At 42.8% G+C, this 27,832-nt stretch overlaps 1 protein-coding gene across 1 annotated transcript; it reads left to right on the forward strand.

Moving 5' to 3' along the window:
* The first annotated feature begins 1,143 nt into the window (after positions 1-1,143).
* On the forward strand, positions 1,144-27,640 carry MINDY4B (MINDY family member 4B). The gene is made up of 13 exons (XM_077348686.1): positions 1,144-1,248; positions 4,263-4,549; positions 5,403-5,430; positions 11,986-12,153; positions 12,959-13,078; positions 13,956-14,050; positions 14,583-14,748; positions 16,204-16,269; positions 17,791-17,861; positions 20,040-20,112; positions 21,025-21,198; positions 23,798-23,978; positions 25,349-27,640. The coding sequence occupies exons 2-13, from the start codon at positions 4,437-4,439 to the stop codon at positions 25,486-25,488; spliced, it is 1,395 nt and encodes a 464-aa protein (XP_077204801.1). The 5' UTR covers positions 1,144-1,248; positions 4,263-4,436; the 3' UTR covers positions 25,489-27,640.
* The last annotated feature ends 192 nt before the right edge of the window (positions 27,641-27,832 follow it).

Below are 27,832 nucleotides of genomic sequence, written 5' to 3' on the forward strand. Positions count from 1 at the left end.
GGGTTGGATCCTGAGGAGGATGGAAGGGCAGGGACTTCAGTGAGGTATAATGCCATAGAATTCACCATTCAAAGATGGAAACCAGTTGTAACCCCAGGAAATCTCCACCTGGAGGTTCACAGCTCTATGGCCCACCTGGCAGCAGTGCCTGGACCTTTTCTACTGCAGCTTTCCGATGTTGTGGGATGGGTTACCCGAGGAGGCAATATTTATTTATTTTATTTATTTATTATATTTATATACCGCCCTCCCCGAGGGCTCAGGGCGGTTTACAGAAAACAGGGAGGATACAATTAACACATGGTAACAGATAACAGTAACAGCAGTAATATTATAACAATAATAATTTAACATGATAATAACAATGATACATAAAATAGAAATTGTAAGAGCCTCAGCTCAACAGGGAAGCACCATCTCCTGAACTTTTCAGGATAGGCTGCAAGGCCATTTTATTTGCCAGGGCTTTTTAATGGTGTATGGACTGCAGGAATTGGGGGAGGGGAGATTATTAGTAGCTGGACACCTTTTGCTCCATCCAGTCACTGAAGATCATCTTTTGCCTGCTTGCAGACAGGAAATGGTAAGAAGAAAAAGCAAATTACAGGGAAAGGAGGGAAGCAAACGAAGCATTCCATGCATTCCAGGAACTGGGGGAGGGAAGATTATTTGGGACTTTATATTTTGTATTCTAAGTTGTGATCTATATGCTGCCTTGAGCCACAAGGAAAGGTAGATATAACTATTTTAATAAAATAAATAAAGAGCAGCAGATAAAAACATTAAAACCAACTATCACATTGTCAAAGACAATTACAAAACCCTTGCAATTACCAAGACCAAAGGCCAGCTAGAGGTGTTGACCTGGGGGAATCCCCAACTCCTCTCCCAGGCACTCCACAATTCAAGCTTGGTACTTGGAATAGATTCTGCATTGCAAATGAATCCTGTGCTGGAGAAGTGAAGCCTAGTGCAAGAAATCTGCTGCGAGATCCTCAGGAGAAAAAAAAAACCTGTGCAAAGGTAAACTAATAACAGCACCTATTCAGAAAAAATATTTACCTATTACAACATAGCTCAGCATCCGCTTGCAAGGGAAGCCGTTTTGCAAGTGTTGACATTTCCCACAGAAGCCACCCTACCCGGCAGTCTAGTAGCTGAACACCCTTTGCTAGAGCCAGGAATCGCAGCTCACCTTTTGCCTGCTTGGAGACAGGGAATGCTGGTGGTCTTGAACGACATGCAATGGTAAGAAGAAAAAGCAAATTACAGGAAAAGGAGGGAAGCAAACAAAGCATTTCAAGTGGCTGTAATAGCAGTTGTCTGAGACTTTGCTGGCTGAAGAGGCAACAGACCAGAGGAGTTCAGGAAAAAGCACAGGCGAAAGAAACCAATATTTTACTTATTTGCATCGCCCAGACTTTGAGACAGAGGCCACCCAATCCAGTTCTGCAAGGAAGCCCATTTGGTTCAATGAGCTTTATTCTCAAATAAGGATGCCTAGAAATGCAGCCTTTGCCAGTAACTATAGACTCAGTTACTGTGGAAGAATCCTTATTTAATTCAGCATGCGTTATGCCAAAGTATCAGACTAGGATCTGGGAAACCCAGGTTCAAATGCCCTGCTCTGCTGTGGCAGCTTTCAGGGGGACTCTGGGTCAGTCACTGGGTCAGTCTCAGGCTATCTAGACTTATGGAGTTGTTGCAAGGATCAAATGGAGGGGAGGAGAGGAGTGAACTGTTTTCAGTCCCCAAAGGCTGGATATGTAATTAAATACACATGATTTCCTCAGTAGGGCTAATAATGCATTGTGTGGACGTTCCAGGTGAAGAAAATGGGAAAGGGGGAAAGCATAAGCCCTCCTCTCCTCACGTGGAACAGTCCTGGCTCAAATCAGCCCTTCCTCTACACCTGGGAACTTAGGTCCAAGCAGGACATATCTAGCCACCAAGCCCTGGAGAGAAAATGAGGAAAATATAATTGTTAGTTAGGCCCTCACAAAGCATTATGCCCACATTAAAATGAATTCATGTCCAAGAAAGCTGGTTTGGGCACCTTTCATAGCTGGCTCTAGATCTGGGGTTTTCTTTTTGCACATCTAAAACCCATCCCTTTTGCAAGCCTCACTACTCCCTGTTGTATTTTTTTCATCACTCCAGTTTTCATGAAACCTCATTACTATCCACAGCACTTAGCAGTTTATTTCACTGTGTGTTGCAGCAACCGTTTTTAAAATGTGTTTCCTGCAGAGAATGCTGTGAGCTATTCTTTCAAGAGCCATTACAAGCCAATTAATAAATAAAGGCACTTGGTTTGTTTTGAAGTTGTTTTATTTTGATCATACAGAGGCAAAGAGAGTTGGGAAATTCGATCAAGAGAACCCCCTGAACGAAGGGGGGATGGTTCACCTTTCTCTTGCTGTTTCTTTTTAAACCCTGAGATCAATTTTATTCTGGAATAGCCTGGTCTGGAATATTTTGAAACTGTCTTTATTCTCTAGGTTAAAGATACACTTAAAAAAAACACCACATTGTTATGCACATAACTGTCTTCTTTCAGTTTGCTATCAGCTATCAAAATTAGCCTCACAAACCTATGAAATAGAAGGTTATGTGTGTGATACATTAATGGGCATGTGTATACATTTAGATGCCTGTATATTAAAGATGTATCCTCCACCTACTCAGGGATTTGCCCTTCTAGCAAACCTATGCAGAAATCCATGGAAACTGGCAATTCTACAAAATAACAATTCTCATACCAATCTTCACCAATCGACCATTTTCCAAAGGCAACAAAATAGAGATAGGAGTTTTGTGCCTAAAAAGAGGTGTTGTCTGTAATAAATAGTATTATAAACACCTGAACCTCATGGGAGTTCCTTGAACACAGAAGAGTAATCTCATATATGGACAACCAAGTATGGTATGGTAGAGTGGTTAGAGTATTGCACTGTGATCTGGAAGCCCTGGGCTCAGACTACAAAGCTCATTGAGTGATCCTGGGCCAATCATCTTTCCAGCCTAACTTACATGTCAAGGTTGTTGTGAAAATAAAATGCAGAAGGGAGATCCACACACACTCACCTGAGCTCCTCAGATGAAAGACAGGATAAGAGTCTGCTCTAATTTTCATATCTGTATTGTTATATATCTATATCAATGGCAGCAGGAAAGGTGTCATCCTGGTAGACATGAAGAAAAATGTCCTGTCGCTTTAATAGAGGTTTAATGTGTAGAAATGGGCAAATGGAGTTTTTCATGGTGGAAAAGTAAATAATATAAGAACATAAGAAGAGCCCTACTGGATCATATCATCCTGCATCCTGGCTCATACAGTGGCCAAACAATTTCTCTGGATGGCCAACAACAGGGCATAGAGGCCACGGCATTCTCCTGATACTGCCTTCTGGCCCTGGGACTCAGAGGTTGACTACTTCTGAATATGACCCTCTAGTGACCCTGACTAGTACCCACTGATAGGCCAATCCTCCAGGAATCCTTCTAATCCCCTTTTAAAGCTGTCTGTGCTTCTGGCTACCACTGCATCCTCTGTTAAATAATGATGAAGATGGGACAAGGCACTTTTTGCTGCAGAATCTCCTTCCCCCCCCCTTTAATAAGATCCAATACAACCCACACACAGAGTCAGATAGGGTCAACTGAACTCTTCCAACATTGGGAGATACCCTGCCCCTGCCCCAGACCTCCTGATTGGCATTTCCTCTGTCTTGTCAAGGCACAATTTTATCTTGTCCAACTTTGGCCACTTGACCACTGGTACACTCCACACCCTCTTCCATGAGCAACATTAGCTGTCAATCGATGGGAGTCCATCAAAGCTGTGAACCCAGCTTACATTTCTTCCATCCTGAACATAATACTATCTTTCCCTTTAGAAACCACATTACAGTTTATGTGGAAAGGGGATCTTCAGGAAATATAGTGACTCATTTGGCATCCAGTTAAAGGAGAAACCTTAGGCTCTGCTATCAACTTCAGCCCAATCCAGCATTAACCCTTCGAGGACACTGTTCCCCCAGCCTGTTGCACAAAAGCAATCTGTCAGTTTGGCTACATTGCCTCAAGAACCAGACCATCAATTATTCAGCAATTCCGATTTCCCTGAAACAGATATGTAATCGCAGCCTGTTTTTTATAGAAATCTGTGTCTCAGATTAAACATTCATGCTGTATATACAATGAACAGGAAAACACAGGCGAAGTCCAACTCTAATGAAACTTTCATTGTCATGTGACAGCATAGAGTTTACAAGAAGCACAGCCCGGAGACAGAGAGGGGAGCAAGATGCTACCCGTTCACGTCAAAGATCAGGACTTCAGTTAAAGATGACGAGCCCCCTTTTTAGGTGCTGGAAAGCATAGGATAGCTCAGCACTGAATGTTGACACGCCATCATCTTCTACTGCACACACATGGATAAGGAGACACCCCCGGAGGCACCCAACTTACGACAAAAGGAACTGGAGGAGATAACTAGCAAAATATCAGATCTAGACAAATGGAGAAAGATCTTCAGTTGGCATGGGTAAGCTCCCCCACCCCCTGACTTGATTCTTGCGTATTCCAATAGTTAAGGCTGCAGCCCTATGCACACCTACGCGCATTTACCTGGAGGTAAGTCCCACTTAAGTCAGCAGGATTCACTTGTTGAGTAAATGTGCTTAGTATTGTGCCACCCTGATGTAGTTGTATAGGTACAAATTTGGAAGTGAGCCTTATGAAACTTAAATGTGACTTACGCATATGATCAGCTATCCTTCTGTGGCTGTGCTCCTGGCCTCAAACTCAATTCTCACATCTTTTGTTAATTCTTTTATCACCTGTATACCAATTTGCTCCTATTTCCATGTCTTACCAAATACGCTATTCCAATCCTAGCGGTATTTATTGCTTGGTTATGTATGTATCTCTGCTCTAATTAGCCCATCCTGGCCACTAACCCCCCACCCCATCTACATGTAACATCTAAGGAAATTTGTTTCAAGATAACTGAAGGAGTGTGCATCTGCACATGTGAAGTCTCTCAATTCCCACTTGTACCCAGAGTTGAACATTGTTGGTTTTAGGAACTGCCACTGGACTCAAACCTTGTTCTTGCATCTGTTCCTTAATTCTTGTATTTGCATGCTGATTGACTGGCATTCACGGATCTTGACAACTGCCTTAATCCAATTTCAGTTATACCTAATCACCCTGTTAACTAAGCATCTTGACTCTAGCTAGCCCTTCCAGTGGACAGTGGACTCAAATTTTGTCCTGTATAGGTTGCAGGGCAAGTGGTACCATTTATAAGCTGTTCTGGTACAAACGGGAACTGATTTGACCGTAGTACTTTATGTTATATCAGCCTAGTTTATTTTTTTTCTTTTCATTTTCAGGTTGGATGTCAGTCATACAACCCGTCAGGTAACTTTTCTCTGCTTTGAGGACCATCTTAACTGCAGTTGCATGTTGAAAGTGACTAGCTTTCCCTTGTAGAAGAAGAAGAAGAGTTGGTTCTTATATGCTGCTTTTCCCTACCCGAAGGAGGCTCAAAGCGGCTTACAGTCGCCTTCCCATTCCTCTCCCCACAACAGACACCCTGTGGGGTGGGTGAGGCTGAGAGAGCCCTGATATCACTGCCCGGTCAGAACAGTTTTATCAGTGCCGTGGCGAGCCCAAGGTCACCCAGCTGGCTGCATGTGGGGGAGTGCAGAATCGAACCCGGCATGCCAGATTAGAAGTCCGCACTCCTAACCACTACACCAAACTGGCTCTCCTTTTACTTGTGAAAGTAAAACCTGCAGATGGGCTTTGGGGAGGGGTATCGATATGCAGCCTTCTTAAAAAGAGGTTTTAAATGTTTTTCAAAGACGTATTCATAATTAGATCCCCTGTGAAATAAAAACAGTGGCGGGATTTTTTTTAAATTTAGTTTATCCATTTGCAAGAAAGGAAAGGAACCATGTTAAAATATAAAATATATATATTAAGAATAATATGAAGATTGTTGTCCACTACCCTGCGTCTGCACAGGAGGGAGGTATACAAATAAATGAAATCAAATAAAATATGTACATATGTATGTACTTACATACATACATACATAATTTCTGGAGCAATTTGGAATTAATTTTACAGTCTGTGCCCCCCCAATATGAGTATATTCTGCAATGATGGTTCTTTTTCTTGCCTTGTTCTTCTTGCCACCCGAAGAACAAATGTATATTACTGCTTATTCTATTTAGAAAAGAAGGTACGTGCTTAATTCTATCCCAAAGGGGGGTGGGGGTTGCAAGCCCATCTGCAGGTTCTGCAATACAAAAACAATGTTGAGGAATGAGCAAAGCCATGCCAAATGTGTTTCAGGATCTCTCATTTCTTCTTAATAGCTGCTCATCATGCTATCTCAACAGCCACATCCAAAGTTCCACCAAGTCCTCAGCCAGCAAAGAAAGGTGTATCCTAACCTTTTCTCTGGAGCTAGGGATGCCAGCCTCCAGGTGGGACCAGGAGGTTTCCCCAGAATTACGGCTCATTTAGAGACCAGAGAGATCAGGTCAAGAAAATTGATGCTTTGGAAGATGGGTTCTATGACATGGTCCCCAGGTTTTCAGTTGCTTCCCAATATGGACCTGGCAACCCTTCCCCCACCAACCCCATGGTGGCTGGCGGGACCTGGCAATCCTAACCCTAAAGCTCCTATGGAGACATGGGCTGAGTTCTGAAGAATATGAGATGACCCTCTGCTCTGTCTTGAGCTTCATGAAGATCCCTGGGAGGCTGTGGAAACCATAAACAAGGTGCCCAAAAGCAGTTTTGGGGGTGAGTGTGGACTAACCGTTCAAGGTGCTTTAAAGTCCAATACAGCTTAGGGCTAGCATTCCTCAAGGGCTGCCATCTCCTCTGTGAATCTATCCATCTAATCATCTTTGAGTGTCCCCACCAACCATGTGGGAGTAGTAACCTGGAGAAGGGCCTCTTTGGCTGTAGCGCCAGAACTTTGTAACTCTGCCCCCCACCAAGGAGATTCATCTGTCTCTGTTGTCTTCCACCAGCAGGTGAAGACTTTTTGTCTTGTTTGACATATCCCCAATAACTGTGATTAGCCTCCTCCCTAGTTTTGTTACGTGTTTGTGTGTTGTTACTTATTTATTTGATATACTTATTTGAAATGATGTTTTACTGTTGAAGGGGTTTAATGTTTCCTTTTTGGGACTCCATTTCGGTGGAACGGTGGCAGAGAACTGTTTTTAATCATCATCCTTATCTCAGGGGTTCCAACTGACCATTAAAAAGCCCAGGTTTGAGAAGCAGCTTCCTCAGGAGAAATCAGTAGATTAAGGTTTTTATTGTGTGAGGTATGCATAGGGGACATATCTTGTCCCTTCAATAAAGAATGTGCGGAATTGGACATTTGCAGCTTGGCTTGGCTTGCCTTGGCATGGCATGGAGGTAAATAACATCACATTAAACCTTTATTGAAGGGATGGGACTTTTGTTTTCTCTCCAGGTGACCCTGATAACCCTACATGAGCATGCTCAACAGCTGATACCTACATATCATGCTGTTGCTAAAAGTCACAGGAGCACTGGGCAATAAAGAACATTGAAACAAGAACCCATCTGGATCACAACATCAGTCCTTCTAGTCCAGCATTGTACATCCCACTGTCCTGATCCCTCTTGGGTTGGACTCGGATTTAGGAAGAGTCTCTCAGATGATGACAGAAACCCATTTTGCACTCACACCTTACTTTTGATTACTGGAGAAGTCAAATTGGTATCCCTTTAAATTGAATCCTGTACCTGTACTCTGCAATTTATTTTAATTTGGGAGGGGAGTAGCAGAGTATGTGTTCTGCATCCCAATGAGAAAAAGTGAAGATACTATTTTGCTGGGGAGGGGGTTGCCTCTTGTCGGTCTGTTCTTATTGGTCAGTTCCAGATAGGGTTTGTTTTCTAAAATTGCAGTTGAAGATTCTTCTAGCTTTAGTTACTTTAGGGTCACCATTTCAGCCAACCGTTAAATATTTGTGTTTCTTCCTTCTCCATCATTTTATTATTTATTTATTTAGAATAAATAAATCTAGAATATGAATTTAAAACTTTTTTTAAAAAAAAAACCTTTCTTTTCTTTTTTGCAAAACTGGGGAAAGTCTAGCATTATGACTTTAAGACTAGGCTGGGAGGGCTGAGAAAAAGAAATTTACCAGACAACCTGGAAAAGATTAAATCAAAATTTTAATGAAGCTATTTAGTCCATCCTCCCGCACACACATACTTCCTGCTGGCTGGGTGGCTCAACCTGCTCTTACAGTTGGCCTGCCATGTGGAGCTGCTTCCCTGGCCACTGCCTTCTTCTCTGCTGGGCTACAGCTGCGTTCTTGGCTTGCCTCCCTCCCTCACCCATTCACCCCTGCCAACCTCTGCTTTGCAAAGCTCTGAGCAGGAAAGCCTGTGTGGAGAAAGCTTGGTCACACACACAAGTTGTTGTTGGTTGAGCCATCCCACTGGGCCCATCAGAAGATTATACCTGGTCTGTAACTACTGGCTGAACCTCCAGGTGGGACCTGGAACTCTCCCAGAATTACAAATGATCGCCACATGGCAGAGATCAGCTCCCCTGGAGAAAATGGCAGCTTCAGTAGTCTCTGTGATATTATCCCCCACTGACATCCCTCCCTGCTCCAAGCTCAACCTCCAAATCTTCAGGAATTTCCCAACCCAGAGTTGGCAAACTGATGTTTTTGAGGAAATGGTTGACTATTTCAGGGAGCCAAGTGTCCAGAGGCCATGGTGGACTGGCTCAAGCAGAGTCAGCTGAAATCAAATCCAGCTAAAATAGAGGTCTTCTGGTTGGGTTGGCATGCCCCAGGTAAGGCAGTACAACTTCCAGCTCTTAACAAAGTCCAACTAACAACTCCAGTGACTGTCAGGAGTTTGGGGGGTGATTCTGGATGCCTCCTTGTCTATGGAGGCCCAAGTCACCAGTATTTCATGCCATGCATTCTACCATCTTTGCCAGATGTGATGATTCGCAACTCACCTGTTGGCATCAACAGTCACTGTGATCCATGCAACAATCACCTCCAGGCTAGACTACTGTAACTCACTGAGAGCTGCCCCTGAAGTTGTTTTGGAAACTTCATCCAGGACACAGCAGCACAGGTCCCAATGTAGAGCACATGTTCCACCAGTGCTCTCCCAGCTGCAGTATCTCCACATTGAAGACCGAATCAAGTTCAAGGTCTTGGCTTTAACCTTTAAAGCCCTGAATGGTCTGGGATCATCGTATCTGCAGGACCGCCTCTCCCATTATGTCCCCCAAAGAGCACTTAGATCTAGAGATCACAACTTGCTCAGGAGCTCTAGCCCCAAATAAACCAAACTGGCCTCAGCCAGGGCCTTTTCATCCCTGTCCCCAGCCTGGTGGGACATTCTGCCTGGTGAGTTCAGGACCTCGGACAGTTCTACAGGACCTATGGTTGAGGCCTGGGAAAGATTTGATTTCAGCTGGCCTCCCTGCTTGATCTCCATCTGGACTCCATCTATAGGAGTTGACATATATGCTGCCCCCTCCCCTCCCTAAGCAGGAGTCAGAATAGTTTAGTTAATTATTTATTGGGATTTATAATTAATTCAATGCTAAATATTGGAATGTGTCTCTAATTTTTTGTATCCTGCCCCGAACCCTCAGGAAAGGTCGGGCTAAAAGTCCGAAAATATATTAAATAAATGACCAACCAGATTTATGATTTGTTAATCCTCTGAACTGGATGGTCAAGCTAGCCCCACCTCCTCCGATCTTGAAAGCTAGGCAGGATTGCCCTGATTAGTGCTTGGATGGGAGACCACCAAGAAAGTGTAGGATTGCTATGCAGAGGCAGGCAATGGCAAACCTTCTCTGTTTGCCTCCTGCCTTGAAAACCCTAGGGGGTCACCATAAATTGGCTGTGACGATGACACTTTCCACTACGCAGTCCCCGAAAGCCACACAGAGAAAATGAACTCCAAACTCACCTCCATTGCTGACCTCCAGCCACTCTCCCAAAGATAGACAGACATTCAAGTCATGGAAATTTTGTTGATCTATGTTAGTCTGTTGAAGCAAAAATAAACTGAAATGGTTTGGTAGCTTTAAGGCTTTCTTTTCTTCCCTTGTTTAGTTCTAGAATAAATAGTTGTGTCATAGGGCCCATTTAATCTGATTAATAAACTGCTGGTTTTATGCATCCGATAAAGTGGACCATGAAGAAGGGCACATGAAAGCTCACACCTGGAATAAAACTTTGTTGGTCTTAAAGGTGACACTGTACTCCGTCTTTGTTCTGCTGCTTCAGACCAACCTGAGTCTAACTGCATGAAAACTATTGTTAGAATAAGAATGTCCTAGTCTTTAAAGAAACATACAGACATTTATACCCTGCCTAGGTTCAGGAAAAGAAATCACCAATTTATTTTAGCTTTTGCTCTCCTTGAGAAAAGGGATAGTTTCTTGCTGTTTCCTCGCTAAGGTCATGGTTGCTGCATTCTGAAATGATAATCATTTAAAATCTAGAGAGCTAACTAGCATCTGTATATATGCAACAAATACATGTATATAAACAACTGCTAGGATTGTGCTTCAGAAATGTGATAAAATAATGCCATCACTGTATAGTGAAAACTGCTCTTATATACTGAAACATCCATGCATGTTGGTTAAAACATACAAAATATAGACACTTACGTACACTCAAATTTTATACAACATAATAAAGTATTAACAATCCAATAGAGAGTTGGGTCTTCTTGCCAATTGATATCAGTGTCCTTGCTCATCCACATCTGTCCTGTATAAAATCATTCTTTTGAAATAAAATAGTACATGCTTTAAAATGCAAAGTAATATATCTGCTGAATTAAATGTAAATTTAACTTTTGAACTAAAGCAAAAATCACCCCTTTTTTAAATTTATGATTTACTAATATTTAATACCTTCTAACATCCCAGCTTTGCTTATCCCTATTCTAGTGGCGTTTATATTTTCACCACTCATTCCTAAACCATTTTCCCAAGTTTCTCATGATAGAGATTAAAGCTAATATTAATTCTCCTGATCACTCTTGAATAGGGAAAAAGTTTTTTAAAAATTTAATGTACAATTTTTGATCTATGGAGGAGGCGTACAGATCTTTGGAGATGGTATCTGCAGTTTTGAATGCAGCAGCTATGACAAAGGTCACTTTGTTTCTTAACAAGGAGAATTCCTGTTCCCCGGTAATCCTGGGCAGCACGTCCCATCTGGTCTCTTTTCCACCTGTCACAAGGTGACTTTCTCCGTAATGTTTCTCATTCTGTTGGCAAACTATGGATCTCAGATCAAAAGTGCAGCAGCGCTCCAAGCTAAGCTACATAGAAACACTTCAGGAGGAAGTAAAGAAGAGCCAACTAGTAAGTAAGACAAACATATCTGCCTTCTCATCACAGAAAAACAAGCTGCCCAGGATTGCTGAAAACAGGAGTTGTTTGGGGCTTGCCAGCAGGGTGGTGTCATTTATAACAATGGGATGTTTATAGGAACAATGTATAGGGCTTTGAAATAACCTCTCAATCCAGAAATACCAAACCCCAAATACTTAGAAGAAAGTTCCAGTGTAATCTACTTTAAAGTAAGTATGCTCAAGACAACAGTTGTTAGACAGATTATTTTGTAAACACTGTGAAGATCTGGCTTTTAAAATCTTAACCTTTTTGAAAAGGGAGTTAGGTATACAGTTTTGAAATAACCTTTTTGACTTCTTGCAGAGAAAGGAGACAACATGTTACCCAACGATGTTTTGCTGTGGCTCCTTTGTTTAGGATAATATTAGCAGTCAAACAAGGTCAGAAAAGGAGTAATGCAATGCTAACACAGTTAGGAATAGGTTTATTGGGACTGCTGCCTTTGAACCAATGCCTGTTATAGCTCAGTTTCTGCTTCTCTTTTATTGCTACAGAAATACCAGGACCTCAGATCTGACGATGACAAAGAGGACGCTGCTGGAGAAACCACCAGTCCCCTAAAACAGGACCGGTTTCCATCCAACAGCCTTTATACGATTCCCAAAGCTCTCCTGGTCTCATCGAACCTAGGAGGGCAACCGATCTCACTGGAAATGGCCGTGGTGAGCAGACCTTGTCAATTAAGCATGAGCTGAAATTTAATCTCACCACCATTAAAGACAAACAGAAATCTTATCCAGGAGCTCAGTAGGAATCAACACTGCGCGCTGCTGTTGCTAGAAATAATTAAAAAGGAAGGGGATTGTTTATTTGGAGTGCTTTTCAAGGACATTGCTGATCTGCAGAAAACATGCTACATTAGATCAAGGGCCATTATTTAGTATGATGTGCTATTTTAATTTTCTTATGCCTGTTTTAGATGTGTGCAGTTCTGAAAAGGCCTCACTTCAAAAAAATGAGGGGGTGCAGAGGAGAGTGATGAGAATGACCAGGGCCTGGGGACCTGATGCTCTAGGCTGACCTAAGAGGTTTGAGCAGATGGACAGAATGATAAAATAGGATAAACAGAGTACATAAAGACTCAGTCTACAGTTTAAATGAAAAATTGGTGATATTGTGCAAGCTTGTAGTCTGATCCAATAGTCAACCAATTTTGGAAAAAGCCACTTTTGTAGAGTTGTTTGTCTATTTCTACTTAACTATATTTTTAAAAGCCCTCTGGGGGCATGGGGGAGGGAGTTCTACAGCAAGAAATGTATGGAAAGTTGGTAAGTTGATATCGAACCTCCCAGTCAATATAAACATTTTCACAGTGGAAAGAGTAGAAACACAACGGTCTTTGTGAAAGTGACAGGAAAGATATTCTCTGCAATCCAAATTCTGTTTGAAATGTTAGAATAATTCCCATGAAGCCAAGAATATTGTTTCTCTTTTAAGGAATATAAATGTTATTCTTCCCAAATTAAGGGCCTACGAAAGATGTTATTTGGAAGCACATTCCAAGACTTCAACCATGAATGGAAAAAGGCATATTTTAGATTTCATGAGCCATGTGCTGACCTGGCCTATGCATTGAAGACAGATAAGGTGAGCCATCATGCACTTATAAATACTGTCTCTAGTTCAGATAAATCTCAAGGGAATCATGGAATGGCAGGATGTTTCCCACAGGGGGCAGACATGTAGATGCCTGGCTGTTACTATGGCTGCAAAGACAGTTGAGTGGCAATGGGCCTTCCCAATTTTGTTACTCCGTGCATATTTTCCACTGAGATTTTAGTGCATGTTTAATGGACCATTAGCACTGTGCAAGAATGTGTCTTTAATATATTTTGATGATAATAATTTTTTAACATCTCAACATCCCTGGTTCTAAACTGACCTCTGGAGAGATGTAATTCTGGGGAATCCTCAGCTCCCCTCTGGAGGTTGGCATCCCTATCAGGAAAGAGCCTTCCATAGCACTGGATTTTAGAATCCGGTTGACGTGTGACCGCTAAACTCCAGCACAGACAACTGACATTCCCTCAGTGTTCCTACCTACCTGCCCTATTTTTAATTGTTGCTTTAATTTGTAAGTTTTGTGTCTGTATCTTAACTTTGGTTTTGTTTTAAGAAAGGTGGAGGATTTGCTGTTTGAATGATTTTTGAAATATATTTTAGTTATGCTACCACCCACCACCCCTTTGTGGGCAGAAAGGCAGGGTATTTTTAGGTTGAGGCATAGAAATGACAGATGTTTGGCCTCCCAAGTCCACCCAAGTGTGGCTTGAAAGTCCACCCCAAACAAGCTCTCTAAGAACTTGTATGCCCCCCCCCCCCAGTTCTGCAACCATCTAGCCCCTATAAAGAAGAGGCAGTCTAAAGCTGGAACAGATGGGTTTGATTTGATTTATATATGTATATATGTAAGCAAATGTTGGGTTTGATCCACCAAGATCATTTTGCTGATGCTTTCTTTCAGGGTGGAGCAATAGCTATTCAGATGGCTGTCCAGGTGAACATCATTAAATACTTACTGTTTGTACAGAATAAAGAAGGAAACATCCATCTTCAAAGGTATAGAAATGCACAGGAGACTGCAAATTGTGCTCTGTGTACTGCAAATTGTGCTCTAGAATAAAGGTTCTGTACACAGCACCAGCTTCACATGCAGCGTAGTCTAGGTCAGGCATTTCCACCCAGGGTTTCATGATGGCCCTGGAAGGGATTCCTGAACAGCTGAGATTTAATTAATTTTAATATATATTTTTAAAATTTGTTAAACGTTTATATATGATGTCAACAACCACACCACACCAAATGGCCAGTTATGGACCTGAAGGGGGCAGGATGGTGAGGGGCCCTGGGAGGTCATGTACATAGCGATGCTTCCCAACCATATTCTGCATGATTGTGCCACATCTGGAGATTCTCAAAGCCTGAAGAATGTTTCAGGGGTTTCTCAGTGGTGAAAAAGTTGGGAAAAGCTGATCTAAGTAGTGAATTAAAAACCATAATGTGTTTTCAGATGTTGAAAGCTGATACATTGCATTATTCTTTTCTGCTAGTGTGGATTCCATCACAGACTCTTTTGTATCCTACTTTACAGTTTATGCGAATTAAGCCGAAAGGAACAGGAAAAGGCTCTTGTGGAAGCTTTGACAGATATTCTGTGGACAGCAGGAGAAGGTCAGAAAGCCACCATCTGCCTTGTCAGCCATAACACTTATTGGACTCCAAGTATAGACTACAAAGTGGATGACTTCACTGAAAGAGTAAGAAAGAACTTTTTAAAAAAATGGAGAAAGTCTGGCTTGACTTTAAAAGGCACAAAGTCAAAAATCTCACTAAAGCTTTATACTTTATGTACCCAGATGCTACAATATCTTTTGTGTTAGATGTCCTAAAATATTTAAAGAACTCCAAAATGAAGCTAAGTAATTAACTTCAGTAAAGCTGAGAGCCAGGTTGAAGTAGTAGTTAAGAGCAGTGGCCTCTATTCTGGAGATCCTGGTTTGATTCCACACCCCTCCTCCACGTGCAGCTGGCTGGGTGACCTTGGGCCAGTCTTAGTTCTCTCAGAGCTCTCTTAGCCCCACCTATCTGACAGGGTGTTTGTTGTGGGAAGAAAAGGGATAAGCGATTGTAAGCTGCTTTGAGACTCCTTGGGGTAGTAAAAAGCATGGTACAAAAACCTGCTCTTATCATTATTGTCATTTAGTTATCTAACGTATCTAGCCTGCAATGTGATTCTAAGGAGAACTCTACCCTTCTGAATCCATTGAAGCCAATGAGTTTAGAAGGGTAAAACTTTGCTGAAGATTGCATTGTTACGAAATTAAGCTAGACAAGGTCTTGGGCTCACTGTTTTCCTAGATGCCATGGACTAATGCAGGCTTTCTCAACCAGGGTTTCATGAAACCCTGGGGTTTCTTGATGGCTCTGAAAGGGCTTTCCGAATGGGTGGGAATTAATTTATATATATTGTAAGTCTGGACTAGTGTGACATTTGAATTGGCTGTGGTATATTTAGTCACATATGAAATCTCCCTGAGCTCACAATCTATCTCTCCTCTCTATGGCCCATTATGCATGGAGTGGAAGGTCCACATTCAGAGTGGAATGGCGGTGGCTAAAATCACCAGTTATGCATGCTGAAGGCGGTAACCGGGCGCACAGTCAATGTATGCCGCCAAAAAATCCGCGTTAGCGAGATGTGGAAGAAAGTGGAGCTTCCCGGGACCAGGGCGCAACCAGAAGCGGCTACAGAGTAGCCGCGTGCATAATCAGATACTCTGGGTTTTCCCGCCGTTGCGTTCCGTTCCGTCCCGTCCCGTGTGTAAGCGTTTGCTTCGCTTCTTCCTCCTCCGCATTCTCCATGCCGCCATTTCAGAGGCCGTGCATAATAGGCCTATCTGGAGATGGGATCGTGAGATAGAAACCTCATTCATATATGCAACACTGCCTGGCTGAAATGTTCTATTTGGTGTACTACAAAGCAGATAAAGGAGGGTCTGGGCAGCCTGGACTGAAAAGGGAAGTTAGATCACAGGTCAGGCAAATCTTCACAAAGCTCATATTCACAAAGTTCTGATTAAAGCGGAATGCACATGGGAACTCAAGTGTGCTTTCATGTGATCAGGCTACAGGAGTAAATTAGCACATCAAATGACTGATGTTACGGATGGTTTGTTCTCCTTGATAGCAGAATTCCTAATATTAATTTGCAGGTCCGGCTGTTTGACTTTTTTGAGAAAGAAGCAGCTGCAAAATTTCTCTGTGATCACATCTGCTGTGTAAGTAAAGGATATGCGGGTCCTGTCCAAGGGCTCTTTCTTGCCATCTTTTCTGCTGCCTTTAACTGGACCTGAAGGAAAATAATTCATATGAATTTTCAAGCTTGACTTTGATGATGAAGGGGATTCAGGGAGTAGAGAGGCTTTTATTGGGAGACAAGCGGTAGGTAGGGAAAAGCATAATGGTGTATGTTTATTTAGTTAGTATGTTTTCCCCCTGCCCTTTCCTCAAGCAGATCAAAGTGACATATACCATTTCCCCCCCTCCATTTTATCCTCACTGTCTACTATTGCCAACCTCTAGGTGGGGATTGGAGATCTCTTGGATTTGCCACTGATCTCCAGTCTGCAGACATCAATTCCTCTAGAGCAGGGGTAGTCAAAGTGCGGCCCTCCAGATGTCCATGGACTACAATTCCCAGAAGCCCCTGCCAGCGAATGCTGGCAGGGGCTTCTGGGAATTGTAGTCCATGGACATCTGGAGGGCCGCACTTTGACTACCCCTGCTCTAGAGAAAGTGGCTGCTTTGAAGGTGGACTCTAGGTTACTTCCACACACACTGAATAATGCACTTCCAATCTCTTTCAATGTACTTTAATGATCGCTTGCAGGTGGATTTTCCCAGGTTTTGCAGCAAACGTCAGTTGCAAAGTGTACTGAAAGCCTGCAGAAAGTGCATTATTCACCACATGTGAATGACATGATGTGTCACTTAGGTCCTTCCCCAGGGTCCGCTCACAAATCTCCTGGAATTTCCCAGTCTGGCAACCCTACTGACAACTAATGAAATGCAAGGGTCATTTCATTATGATAGAATAGTACTGTGTCCATTAATACATAACTTGTTAAATTAATGTACATTAATAGGCCAACATCTGTTAACAATAACTATGGACATAACTTTGAAGTTTTCTTGTATGTTCACTGAAGCCTAAGGGAGCCTGACTAGGTCTTGGATCCATTGGAGATTTCCATGGACTGTGGAGATGGACTCCCATACCTTTCCCATGGCAAACCAAATATCTTCCCTTTCCCATGCTGCTCCTGGGGGGAATAAAACCTTCTCTCCCCAAATTCTACCTGCCCTAAGTATCACTTCCAAATATCCAGGAATTCCCTGAACGAAGCTAACAACCATAGGGAGATGGTGCAAATTGCTCCAGCTTTATCTGCAGAAATCTTCAGCGATGTTTAGTATACGGCAGAGACCCTGAGATATTTTGCATGCAAAACATGTACCTCTAGCCTTATCCAATGTACAGATGAGTACCAGGCATGCGAGAAATAGTGGGAAAGGAGGGGAAACAGCTAAATTAAAAATATATGCAGTGACAGTTACTGTAGCAGACTACTTCATAATTTTAATTAAAATTTTAGATTAGATGTAATCTAGCTTTTGGTTACTCAATCCGTTATTTAGGGTTATCTCGCTTTCCATAAAACTTAATAGAAACAGGCATGCTATGAGCACCTGTATCAGTAAACCCTGAGTTAAATTCAGAATTCTTGTCTTTTCACTAGCTCAGCAGTGAAGGAAGCCATGGAGTGATCTTATTTCTATATAGTTTACTTTTCTCAAGGACATTTGAAAGGTAAAAATGGGTTTTACTCTTTATTAGGGGTACATGAAGCACTACTAAAGCAGTGTAGTCAACCTAAAATTATTTAAATCTTACAGAAGAAAAAATGGTTTGTTGTTGTTGTTGTTGTTGTTAGAAAATTTATAGGATGCTGCTCCAGAGAAGCTAATTCAGGCAGCTTACAAAACAAAACAGGATCAAAACAGCATAAAAGTCATTAAAAGTTAGCAAATGACTTTAAACTTTCCATTTACAAAGTAGTGAGCCTCTATATAGGAGGGAAGGCAGCCTGGTGCAGCTGGATCTCATCAGACCTCAGAAGTTAAGCAGGGTCAGTACTTGGAAGGGACCCCACCAAAGAAGGAAGTGGCAAACCACTTCAGCTTCTCCTTCCCTCACCTTAAGTTAGCTGTGACCTGACCAGGACTTTACACATACACATAGTGGTTGGGAGTGTGTAGTGGTTAGGAGTATGGACTTCTAATCCGGCAAGCTGGTTTTGATTCCCAACTCCTCCACATGCAGCCAGCTTGGTGACCTTCGAGCTCACCGCAGCAATGATAAAGCTGTTCTGACCAAGCAGCAATATCAGGGTTCCCTCAGCCTCACCCACCTCACAGGGTATCTGTTGTGGGGAGAGGAAAGGGAAGACAATTTTAAACCACTTTGAGAAGAGTAGAGAAAAGCAGCATAGAAGAACCAGCTCTTCTTCTTCATATGTACCAAATACAAAGTACAAAGAAAAATGACGGGATGATTTGAACATGCCTGAAAAAGTGAGCTTGGACTCACAAAAGCTTGTACCCTGGAGACATTTTAAGTTACCACTGGATTCAAATTTTGTTCTAAGTATTGAATAGTTCTATGAGGTGTGGCGTTGTTTGTGGAGCAAAACACCAGCTCTTGAATAGATCACACCAACTGAACTAAGAAACATAGCCCACCCCCCTGAACTTACACAGAGTCCCAGGTTCCCACCAAAGCCCGTGAACAGCTCCTAGAGAGGACCCAGATTTAAACTAATTGGACCATTCAAACAATCCAGTGGCGGGATGGATCCTGCGTGCCGCCCAATAGCATTAAATTTCCCTGCTGTTTGAATTGCAGTTTCCGCTCTGCAGGTCCTTTTCACTACACACCCAGCACTAACAAATGAAGCAGGATCTGTCCTGAGCCATCCTGCCTTCTAAAAGCTCTTTTCAAATCCTTCGCTTTGTAGCATGCCACCTGGAAAAGAGTTCTAGTAACCAGGAAAGCCTGCACATGCTTTGTTGTGTGTCTCTGGGATGGACCCAATCAAAAAGATTACATGAATTGTGTTTTTGAGCCCACTATGTCCCTTGCAGCTCCCTGCAGCTGATACTTCACTGACACTTTGCTGCTTCAAAGCAGACGCAAGCCTATGGCAGCCTGCACCACAATAGAAGTGTTAGTCTTTAAGATGCTACAGGACTCTTGGGTTAAGAGGAGTCAGTTTAACAAAAGACAGTAACTATTAAGTTTGTTAAGGAAGGGACTGTAAGGACAGAGACATGCTTGCCAGCTATAGACTCTTCTTTCATGCAGCGATACAATATTTTTTTTAGTGTTTAGGATATTTCCGGGTGTTTTTCTTCAAGATGTTTCAACCAATGACATTGAGTGTGTTTCCTTTTAAATCCTCCAGTCTTGTGCAGTATATCTGTAAATGCCCATGCACAACACCTGCACAATCAGAAAATAATGCTCCCAGCTTTGTCAATAAATCACTGGAAAATCCTTCTTGCTTTTCATTACTACTTAAAGTTGTAATGGTCCCAATTGACTGCTCGCATTGACCCTCAGCAAGAAATGGTTATTGGCAAAATGTGCACAATTGCTCTTTAATGCTAGTTATTACTTTAGAGAAGCAGTTGGTTTTCATGAATGAAACTGTGCTTTCAAAAGGAGAAGTAGTACAAGTGTGCGCGCACACAGACGTAATATTCCTCTGACACAAGGAGTGGGGAATCTCTTGCCAGAAGGGGAGCCCTGTGTGTGTGTGTGTATGCACACATGTTTGTGCAGTGGGGGCTCTGTAAAAGTTCACTGAATCAGTGCAATGTGTTTGCATTGTGTGAAAACTCAGGAGATTCCTTTAATTTGCATGTAGGAATTATTTCTGGTTTCTGCCGCTGATGTTCACACTATATTCCTATTTTCTTTGCATAGGCTTCAAAAAGACCTTGACTTCACAACAGCTCATCTGCTAGAGTGCAAATCTGGAACTTTCATCTGCAGACAAGCAAGTTTATGCATGTCCTTTGGGTTTCCTTAGCTGCTTTTCTTACATGTATATTTTGATTTAGTCTGTAATCTATAATGCAAATAGAAATACGCATATAAGGAATCCATCAATTTTTAAATACCCATTTTGAGGGAGTCTGGATCTTGCTTTGTGCTCTCTGACCAACTAAAAATGGGAGAATAGGAGGAAGTTGTGATAACCACAGCCTTCTGTTGTGATGTGTTTCAATATTTACATAGGGGTTTCCCTAATTTCCTGTTTCTTCAGGGGAGTTCTGTTCCACTTGTGTTTTGTCCCTCTGCTAGTTAATTCGATTCACTATCACACCCATATATGTCTGGATTTTTTTTTAAAACCTGCCATTTAAATCTGCAGGGAGATAAATTGGACATAAACGGCTGCAACACTGACCCTGATGCATCCACCATTAAAAAGTTCAGGTTCATTTAAACTCATTGTGGGGAGAGATCCAAATTATCCACAATCCCAGGGAAGTCTTTCAAAATACCATTTTAATAGCTGCGGCATTGAAAAGGGTTGGCGTTATTTCACGTATAAAATCCAGGATCTACACCGAGACACACTGGGTACCAGTTTTGATACAGTCCGAATAACACACCCGAATTACATCATTATCTAATTAACCACTCTATACAAATTTAGATAAATATTTATCCAATCAGTGTCAGCCTACTTATCTTTTTCTTTAAGCACCTGTGGGGGGGTCTTCCTTGACTGGGGAAGCTTCCAGGGACTTCCCCCTCCCCTTCATTAGGCAAGCCACCAAGGCACCTTACAGATATCTTAGTCCATAATAAGGTTCACTCTCTAATTCTAATGGCAGGATGTGCTACAAGAGGGGAAACCCTGATAGTCACTCCATCAAATCACTTACTTCCCTGCTTCTAGGCAATTCTGAATATCATTTTAACTGGGAGAGGAAACCCGCATGTGTTTAATGGGGTCCAGAAGCTTGACTGTGAAGGCAGCGTGCAAAAGCTGCTGCATGGCGTTTCGTCCCGCAGCGACGTGGGCTATTTACACTGGAGCAAGGATGAAGTGGAGAATCAGCAGCTTCCACAGGTGAGTTAATCACGCAGGCCCTTGCATTGCTTTTCAAAATGCCTTCATGGTGGCTCTCTAGAAGTATTTGGAAGGTTGTCACTTGGAGGAGGGCAGGAAGCGGTTCCTGTTGGCAGCAGAGGAGAGGACCTGCAGCAGTGGGTTTAAACCACATGTAGAACAGTGCCAGGAAAAAAATGTCACAGAGTAGTTCAGCAGTGAAATCGACTGCCTAAGGAGGTGCTGAGCTCCCCCATACTGGCAGTCTTCAAGCAAAGGTTGGAGATACACACTTTTCTTGGATGCTTTAGGATGGTTAGGGCTGATCCTGTGTTGAGCAGAGGGTTGGCCTAGATCAGGGGTAGTCAAACTGCGGCCCTCCAGATGTCCATGGACTACAATTCCCATGATCCCCTGCCAGCAAATGCTGGCAGGGGATCATGGGAATTGTAGTCCATGGACATCTGGAGGGCCACAGTTTGACTACCCCTGGCCTAGATGGCCTGTATGGCCCCTTCCAACTCTATGATTCTATGATTCTATCCCAGCACACGTGAGAGCTACATCCAGTTCCAGTTTCATTTGCTGAGTTTGCTAATGCACATCAGCTGAAGCCTAAACAGACAGAGAAAAGTATTTTTTCTCAGTGCTGTTTGGGCTCCTCTCTTGTTGTGGAATTCAAGTGCATTTAAGCAACATGTGCCCATGATTTGTCTTGGGACTGGGGAGCATTGACCTTTTCACTTACACCACTATGCCGGACTAGGTTTGCCTAACAGAGCCCTACTAAATGTGATGAAGGGCTACCCATGGCTCTTTTGGGACTGGGACAGACGGAGTGGAAAGAGTTTCAACAAGCCGGCCCATTGGGCCCTTCCGGCACTTAAAAATGACAACAAAAAACTCATGGCAGCTGCATGTTCTCCCTTGCCTTTAGTTTGGCAGTTCTCCCAGAATTACAACTGAACTTCAGGCTTCAGAGGTCAGTTGCCAGCCTCCAGTTGGTGACTGGAGAACTCCTGGGCTTACCAATGATTTCCAGGTGACAGAGATCAGTTCGCCTGGATAAAAGGGCCACTCTGGAAGGTGACCTCTATGGCATTATGCCCCGTTGAAGTCCCTGCCCTCCCCAAATCCCACCATCCCAAGGCTCCACCCCCAGAATCTCCCGGTATTTCCCAACACAGAGCTGATGACCCTATCAATTGCACTGGAGAAAATGAGAACTTGGGAGGGCAGAGTCAATGGCAGCACAGCCCTCCTGCCCCTCCTTGAGCTCCCTTTTCCCTAGGCACTGCCCTCTGGGACCTTCCTTACAGCTACCACTATTGGCTGCATAGGTAGGTGGGTGCACAAAGTCGCTACAATGGCAGTTAAACACCAACATGTGTGACTTACAGAGACTGTACCTGATACAAGAAAACAGGAGTCTTCACAAATACATCTGAACCTTCAAACTGGGTTCTAAGGTTACAACCAACCATTGTGCCTCAGCTTCTAATACTTTGGGTGCTTTTGTTTGATGCATGCCATTCTTAAGCATGAGGAGTATGTTTTCACACACTGTTCATAATGAAAAGTGTTAGGCATCTGGAGATTCTTAAAAAGATTGCCGTGGCATGAGCTACTCTCAGTAACTCCCCATAGCTTGACATCAAGGCTACATTTTACCTTTTTGTATCCATTCACCATCAACAATACACTTTGGGATGTCCTGCTTTAAAAACAATCATTGTGTATTGTTAGAGTTGCAGAGCTTTTGCAGAGTTTTGCAGATATAGATTACCTTTTATGGATTAAGTACAGATCCATTCCAGACTCACAGTGCATTGAGCTTTAAAAGGAATAATCTTTACTAGAAAGATTATACATAAATATATTATCATATTTGTCTGTTTCAGTCTCCTTACTGAAGCAGTGCACAAAAGCTTAAAAGACAGTTTAAGAAAGCAACATATTGCAAACCACTATGGCTGAGCTGGAAGCAGGATTACATGCCCATACATCAGCAGATGGAGAGAGCTGAGAGCTTAATGGTGGAGGATCCTTCCTCCTTGCAAGCCAGGACCCTGCTCTTCTTGAAGAAGAGGAAGTGTGTGGTAACCCAATCTGAACAAAGGGATCTCCCAGTTATGAAGAGTGAAAATTTCCAAGCACGTGGCCTGAGATTCCCTGCAATATAAGTAGTAAACTTTTGGTGTCACTACTGAGCACATAAGTGCAGCTTAGTTGCTTAACAATTTTAACAACAACCCTTCAAGGCTGACTTCACCAAATTACTTCCTGATTGCAGTTGCAACAGATTCCCCACATTCAGCCAGCTGGGTGACCTTGGGCCGGTCACAGGTCTGTCAGAGCTCTTTCAGCCTCACCTACCTCACAGGGTTTCAGTTCTGGGGAGAGGAAGGGAAGGCAGTTGTAAGCCACTGAGACTCCTTTGGGTAGTAAAAAAACAGGGTGCAAAAAAAGCTGTTCTTCTCCATCTTTATGGGGTGCCAAAAGTGACAATCCCAGTAGTCAGCAGTAATCAGCCTCAGGCCCTTATTTTTATGGAAGGGTCTCTTTTTCAAAACAAAACAAAGCTTTTAAAGTCACATTTTTGAATTATCACCTACTGTAGGTTGGAAGCATGCTGAAGACTCCAAAACTTCCTGTTTGGTTGTGCAGTATCAATGGGACATACAGCGTCCTTTTCAGCACGAACAGGCTGCTCTTGTCTGACTGGAAAATGGAACACCTTTTCGATTTGTATTTTTATAATGGGCAACCCTCGCAGAAAACAACGCTGCATCTCACAGTAGGTAAGCACTTATGTTGATCAGAGCAGGACTTTTAAATCAAGACCCTTGTCCTGTTTTCAGTTTTGTATACGTCAAGAACTTGGCCACAAGCGACATTTTAGCTTTTGTGCATTTCTCCATCTCCGTAAGTGATGTGGGGGGGAAAGCTAGACTGACTCAAAGGCCCCATTTGATTTTGAAACTGACGGTGTTCTGCCTTCTAAGTGTCTTAACAACATGTGGGAGCGACATGTTCCAGAATAAAAGGTGTTTTAAATAGCACTTATGAGAATATTCAAGTCACAATGAACAGTATGAAAAAGCCAGGTCGAGGGCGGATTTGAAAGATGATTCTCGCAATTAGGAGACGAGGACATTTCTATAGAGAAGGATAGTCCCTGAGGGGAATTCTTAAAAGCATTATCGATGGAGGAGGGGGAATCCCCAATCTTTGTAAGGCTATAATAATACATTAAGAAACTGGGTTTTTTTTGTACTGAGCACTCAAGCAGCAGTGGATGTGCTCGTGTCACTCAGAGTAAGGAACCGGCCAAAGAATTGCAGGGACAGTTTGAAAAGTATCAAGAGCCTCTGGGAAGGCTTGGGGCAGCACCACGCTCATGCTTCATCTGAAGCTGCCATCACAAACATTTTTGTGGAAATTCCAGACGACGTTATTGGCAACCCATTTTTAGGCTCTTTTCCACCACCAACAACAGTGACCAGAATGATGGTGATTCAAAGCAGAATTTTACTGTCGCCACGCAAAGCACTCTCGACATTTCTGAGAACTAGTTATAGCTTTTAAATGCACCAATGTTTTCTTTTCTGCCTCATGATGTCCAGCCAGTGGGTTCTCTCATAGTCATGAATCAATTGTGAATTTTTCAGCTCTTCTGGGGTGAAGCTTCTTGATGCTGGGAGGTTCACAACATCACCTGGGAAATGATATCCCCTTACGCCTCAGCTTCAAAGGCAGGACATCTCTTGCCAGGCTGTTGGCACCTGATGACCCAGTGGGCATTCTGCCTAGATGGGGATTTGAACCCCGGTCGTCCCCTGCTCCCCGGTTTTATTCCAGCCACTCCAACACAAGAGAGACCTTTGCTGGACGGGGGGAGGGGAGAGGGTTATATATTTATTATCCACCATCGTGATATTGTGTTTTTATTACATTTTTATGGTTTTTTATGGGATTTTATTGTTCTTATGAATCTCTGTAAGCCGCCACGAGACTTTTGAGAGCGGCGGTATATAAATATAAAGATAAAATAAAATAAAAAAAAATAAAATCTCTGTCATAAAGCTGAAGCATAGGAGATGGTTGAGGAGAGCTCAGGAAGTCGTGTTTGGAGTCTCTGGCTTGACGTGGTGTTTTGCCTTTCCTTCAGACACTCATTCCCACCACTGGGAAGAAAAGCACGGTGAAGAGGAAGCTGATGCAGAAAAGAGGGCGCCTTCTGTGGAAATGGCCATCCAAACTAAATGGGAAGGGGCTGCCATCGACTGGAATGGGGCCACCCCCTTCTGAGGAGGAGGCCAGCACAGCAGCCCATCCTGTCTCACTTCTCATCCTCAAGTGCTCTTGATCCTGAGGGGGAAAAAGACTTTGCTCCCAATGGCTTTGTCTTCTCCTCTTCCTTCTGGTCGACAGGACCCAAATTGTCCTTGATCGGACATGGAGCTGCAGGCTAAACACTCGGCCAATGAGAAATGGCCTACAGGTTTTTTATGGTGTCCTGAATAATCGTCAGTCTGTCAGTAAATTGACTGCATTGAGACAAAGGCTATTGCGAATAAAAATAGACACCGATACAAGGAACAATAAATAGAGTAATTTCCGTTTGCATGGCATATTTATACTCTACCTTAAAATACAGTTAAAATACAGTTAAAATACAATTAAAATACAGTTAAAATACATGCATTAAATTAATCCCTCAGAAAAATCACTATCCTGGTTTGAATTCACCGAATAACTAAGAAAATAGGTACAATAAAGTGTTATAAGAACAAAGAGCCAAATATATGTTCTCTGGATATAAATTTTGCCCAAAATTTTCATAGCAGCCAAGACAAAGAGTGACACATGAGCCCTGGGCTCATTACACATATATAGGATAATGCACTTTCAATGTGCTTTTGTGGCTGGATTTTCCTATGCAGAACAGGAAAATCTACTTCTAAAGTGCAATGAAAGTGCATTAACCAATGTGTGCGGAAAGGGCCCTAGATGGCCTGCTCAGATCTCAGAAAGCCAAGCAGGGTTGGTTAGGGAGACAACTAGCAGCGGCAAACTATGACTGTTTGGCTCTTGACTTGAGAACCCGAAGGGGGTTGTTGTAAATTGGCTGCAACAGCAGGGCACTTTGCAACAGCAGGTCGAAAGAATGCGTTATGGAAGAATGGATGGATGGGCAGCATTCATTCTTATGCCCTCCCATAATTGGCCCAAGCCGGTCTGATCCTGTTAGTTCTTGGAGACTAAGCAGGGTCAGCCCTGGTTTGTACTAGAATGGGAAACTGCCAAGGAAATCTAGGGCTGCTACGTGGACGGGGGTAATGCAACCCATTTCTGAACACTCTGCTTGCTTGGAAAACCCAGCAGGGTCACCATGACTCTGCTGTGATTTGACAGCATTTTCTACCACCGTTTGCTTTCAAGGGCATTTGCCTCGTTAATAGTCTTGTATTTTTATTTATTTATTTTATTTATTCTTCTACTTATAGGCCCCCACTCCCAACCTGTTGGCTTGGAGTGACTTAACGAGAGAAGTGACTTTAGAGTATGTGGGTCACATCTTATTCTGTTGTAGCATAATGCGCTGTGCAATCTTAAACCCAAGCCATTTCTGTGCATACCTGTTTCCCAATTTGTGCAAACCCAGAGCTTGAGGGTTTTCCATTCTTATTTGTGAGAGGATATGAGGTCAGGACTAACTGTGTTTCGTGTGACCAATCATATTTTTAGCCATTGCTTGAGCCAACGAAGCAAGAGAACTGGGTAACATCACAGGGTAAATAATATCTTAATAAGCTTCCATTAAAGGTACAGGACATTTTCTCCAGGCTGTTGGCAACCCTAGCATGGAAGGCACTAAGGGTAACACAGAATTGTTTCCCCCCTATTTTAATATGATCGTTCCCAAACCTGGTTTTAGAAGCACGGCTGTTGAGCTTCCTCTAAGGCAAAGACCTGTCATATATGAACTACCAATTAAAAGAGATCTATTACTAAATGTTTAATAACCTTTGAAAGAAACTAATAGGAAAGACAGAATTCAAGGAATGGGTGCTTGGAGCAGTTTACATTGTATTTCTGGAGAATTTACACAAAACATTTCAAGCAGTAAAACGAATTTCTTTTAGCTGTACATTCTGGATCAGTACTGTCATGAAATATTTCTAGACTTCTTTATTTGTTTTCGTTCTTTGGCATCAATATATTGTGATAAAGTCACAGTGAGTTGTTTTGGCTCTCTCTAGGGGGAAAACAACCTTAAAACGCTTAAACAAACTTACTAGAACAAACACACCAGGGGTGGCCAGACTGTGGCTCTGCAGATACCCGTGGACTACAATTCCCATGAGTCCCTGTCAGTAAGTGAGAACCACAATTTGACAACCCCTGGAGTATAGTATAGTGGGGAAATGATCCGTTTAGGTTTGTCGACAAACGGGAAGGGAAATATCCTGTCCCTTTAATAAGGGTCTAATGCAGGGGTAGTCAAACTGTGGCCCTCCAGATGTCCATGGACTACAATTCCCAGGAGCCCCCTGCCAGCATTCGCATTCGCTGGCAGGGGGCTCCTGGGAATTGTAGTCCATGGACATCTGGAGGGCCGCAGTTTGACTACCCCTGGTCTAATGTGTAG

The sequence above is a fragment of the Paroedura picta genome, chromosome 8, assembly GCF_049243985.1.
Source record: "Paroedura picta isolate Pp20150507F chromosome 8, Ppicta_v3.0, whole genome shotgun sequence".
In the NCBI taxonomy this organism is placed as follows: domain Eukaryota; kingdom Metazoa; phylum Chordata; class Lepidosauria; order Squamata; family Gekkonidae; genus Paroedura; species Paroedura picta.

Coding starts and splice junctions, on each gene's coding strand:
- MINDY4B (XM_077348686.1), top strand. CDS start 4,437: ATGGATAAGGAGACACCCCCGGAGGCACCCAACTTACGACAAAAGGAA. Junction 4,550..5,402: donor AAGATCTTCAGTTGGCATGG/GTAAGCTCCCCC, acceptor TTTCATTTTCAG/GTTGGATGTCAGTCATACAA. Junction 16,270..17,790: donor TCTGTGATCACATCTGCTGT/GTAAGTAAAGGA, acceptor TCTTTTCACTAG/CTCAGCAGTGAAGGAAGCCA.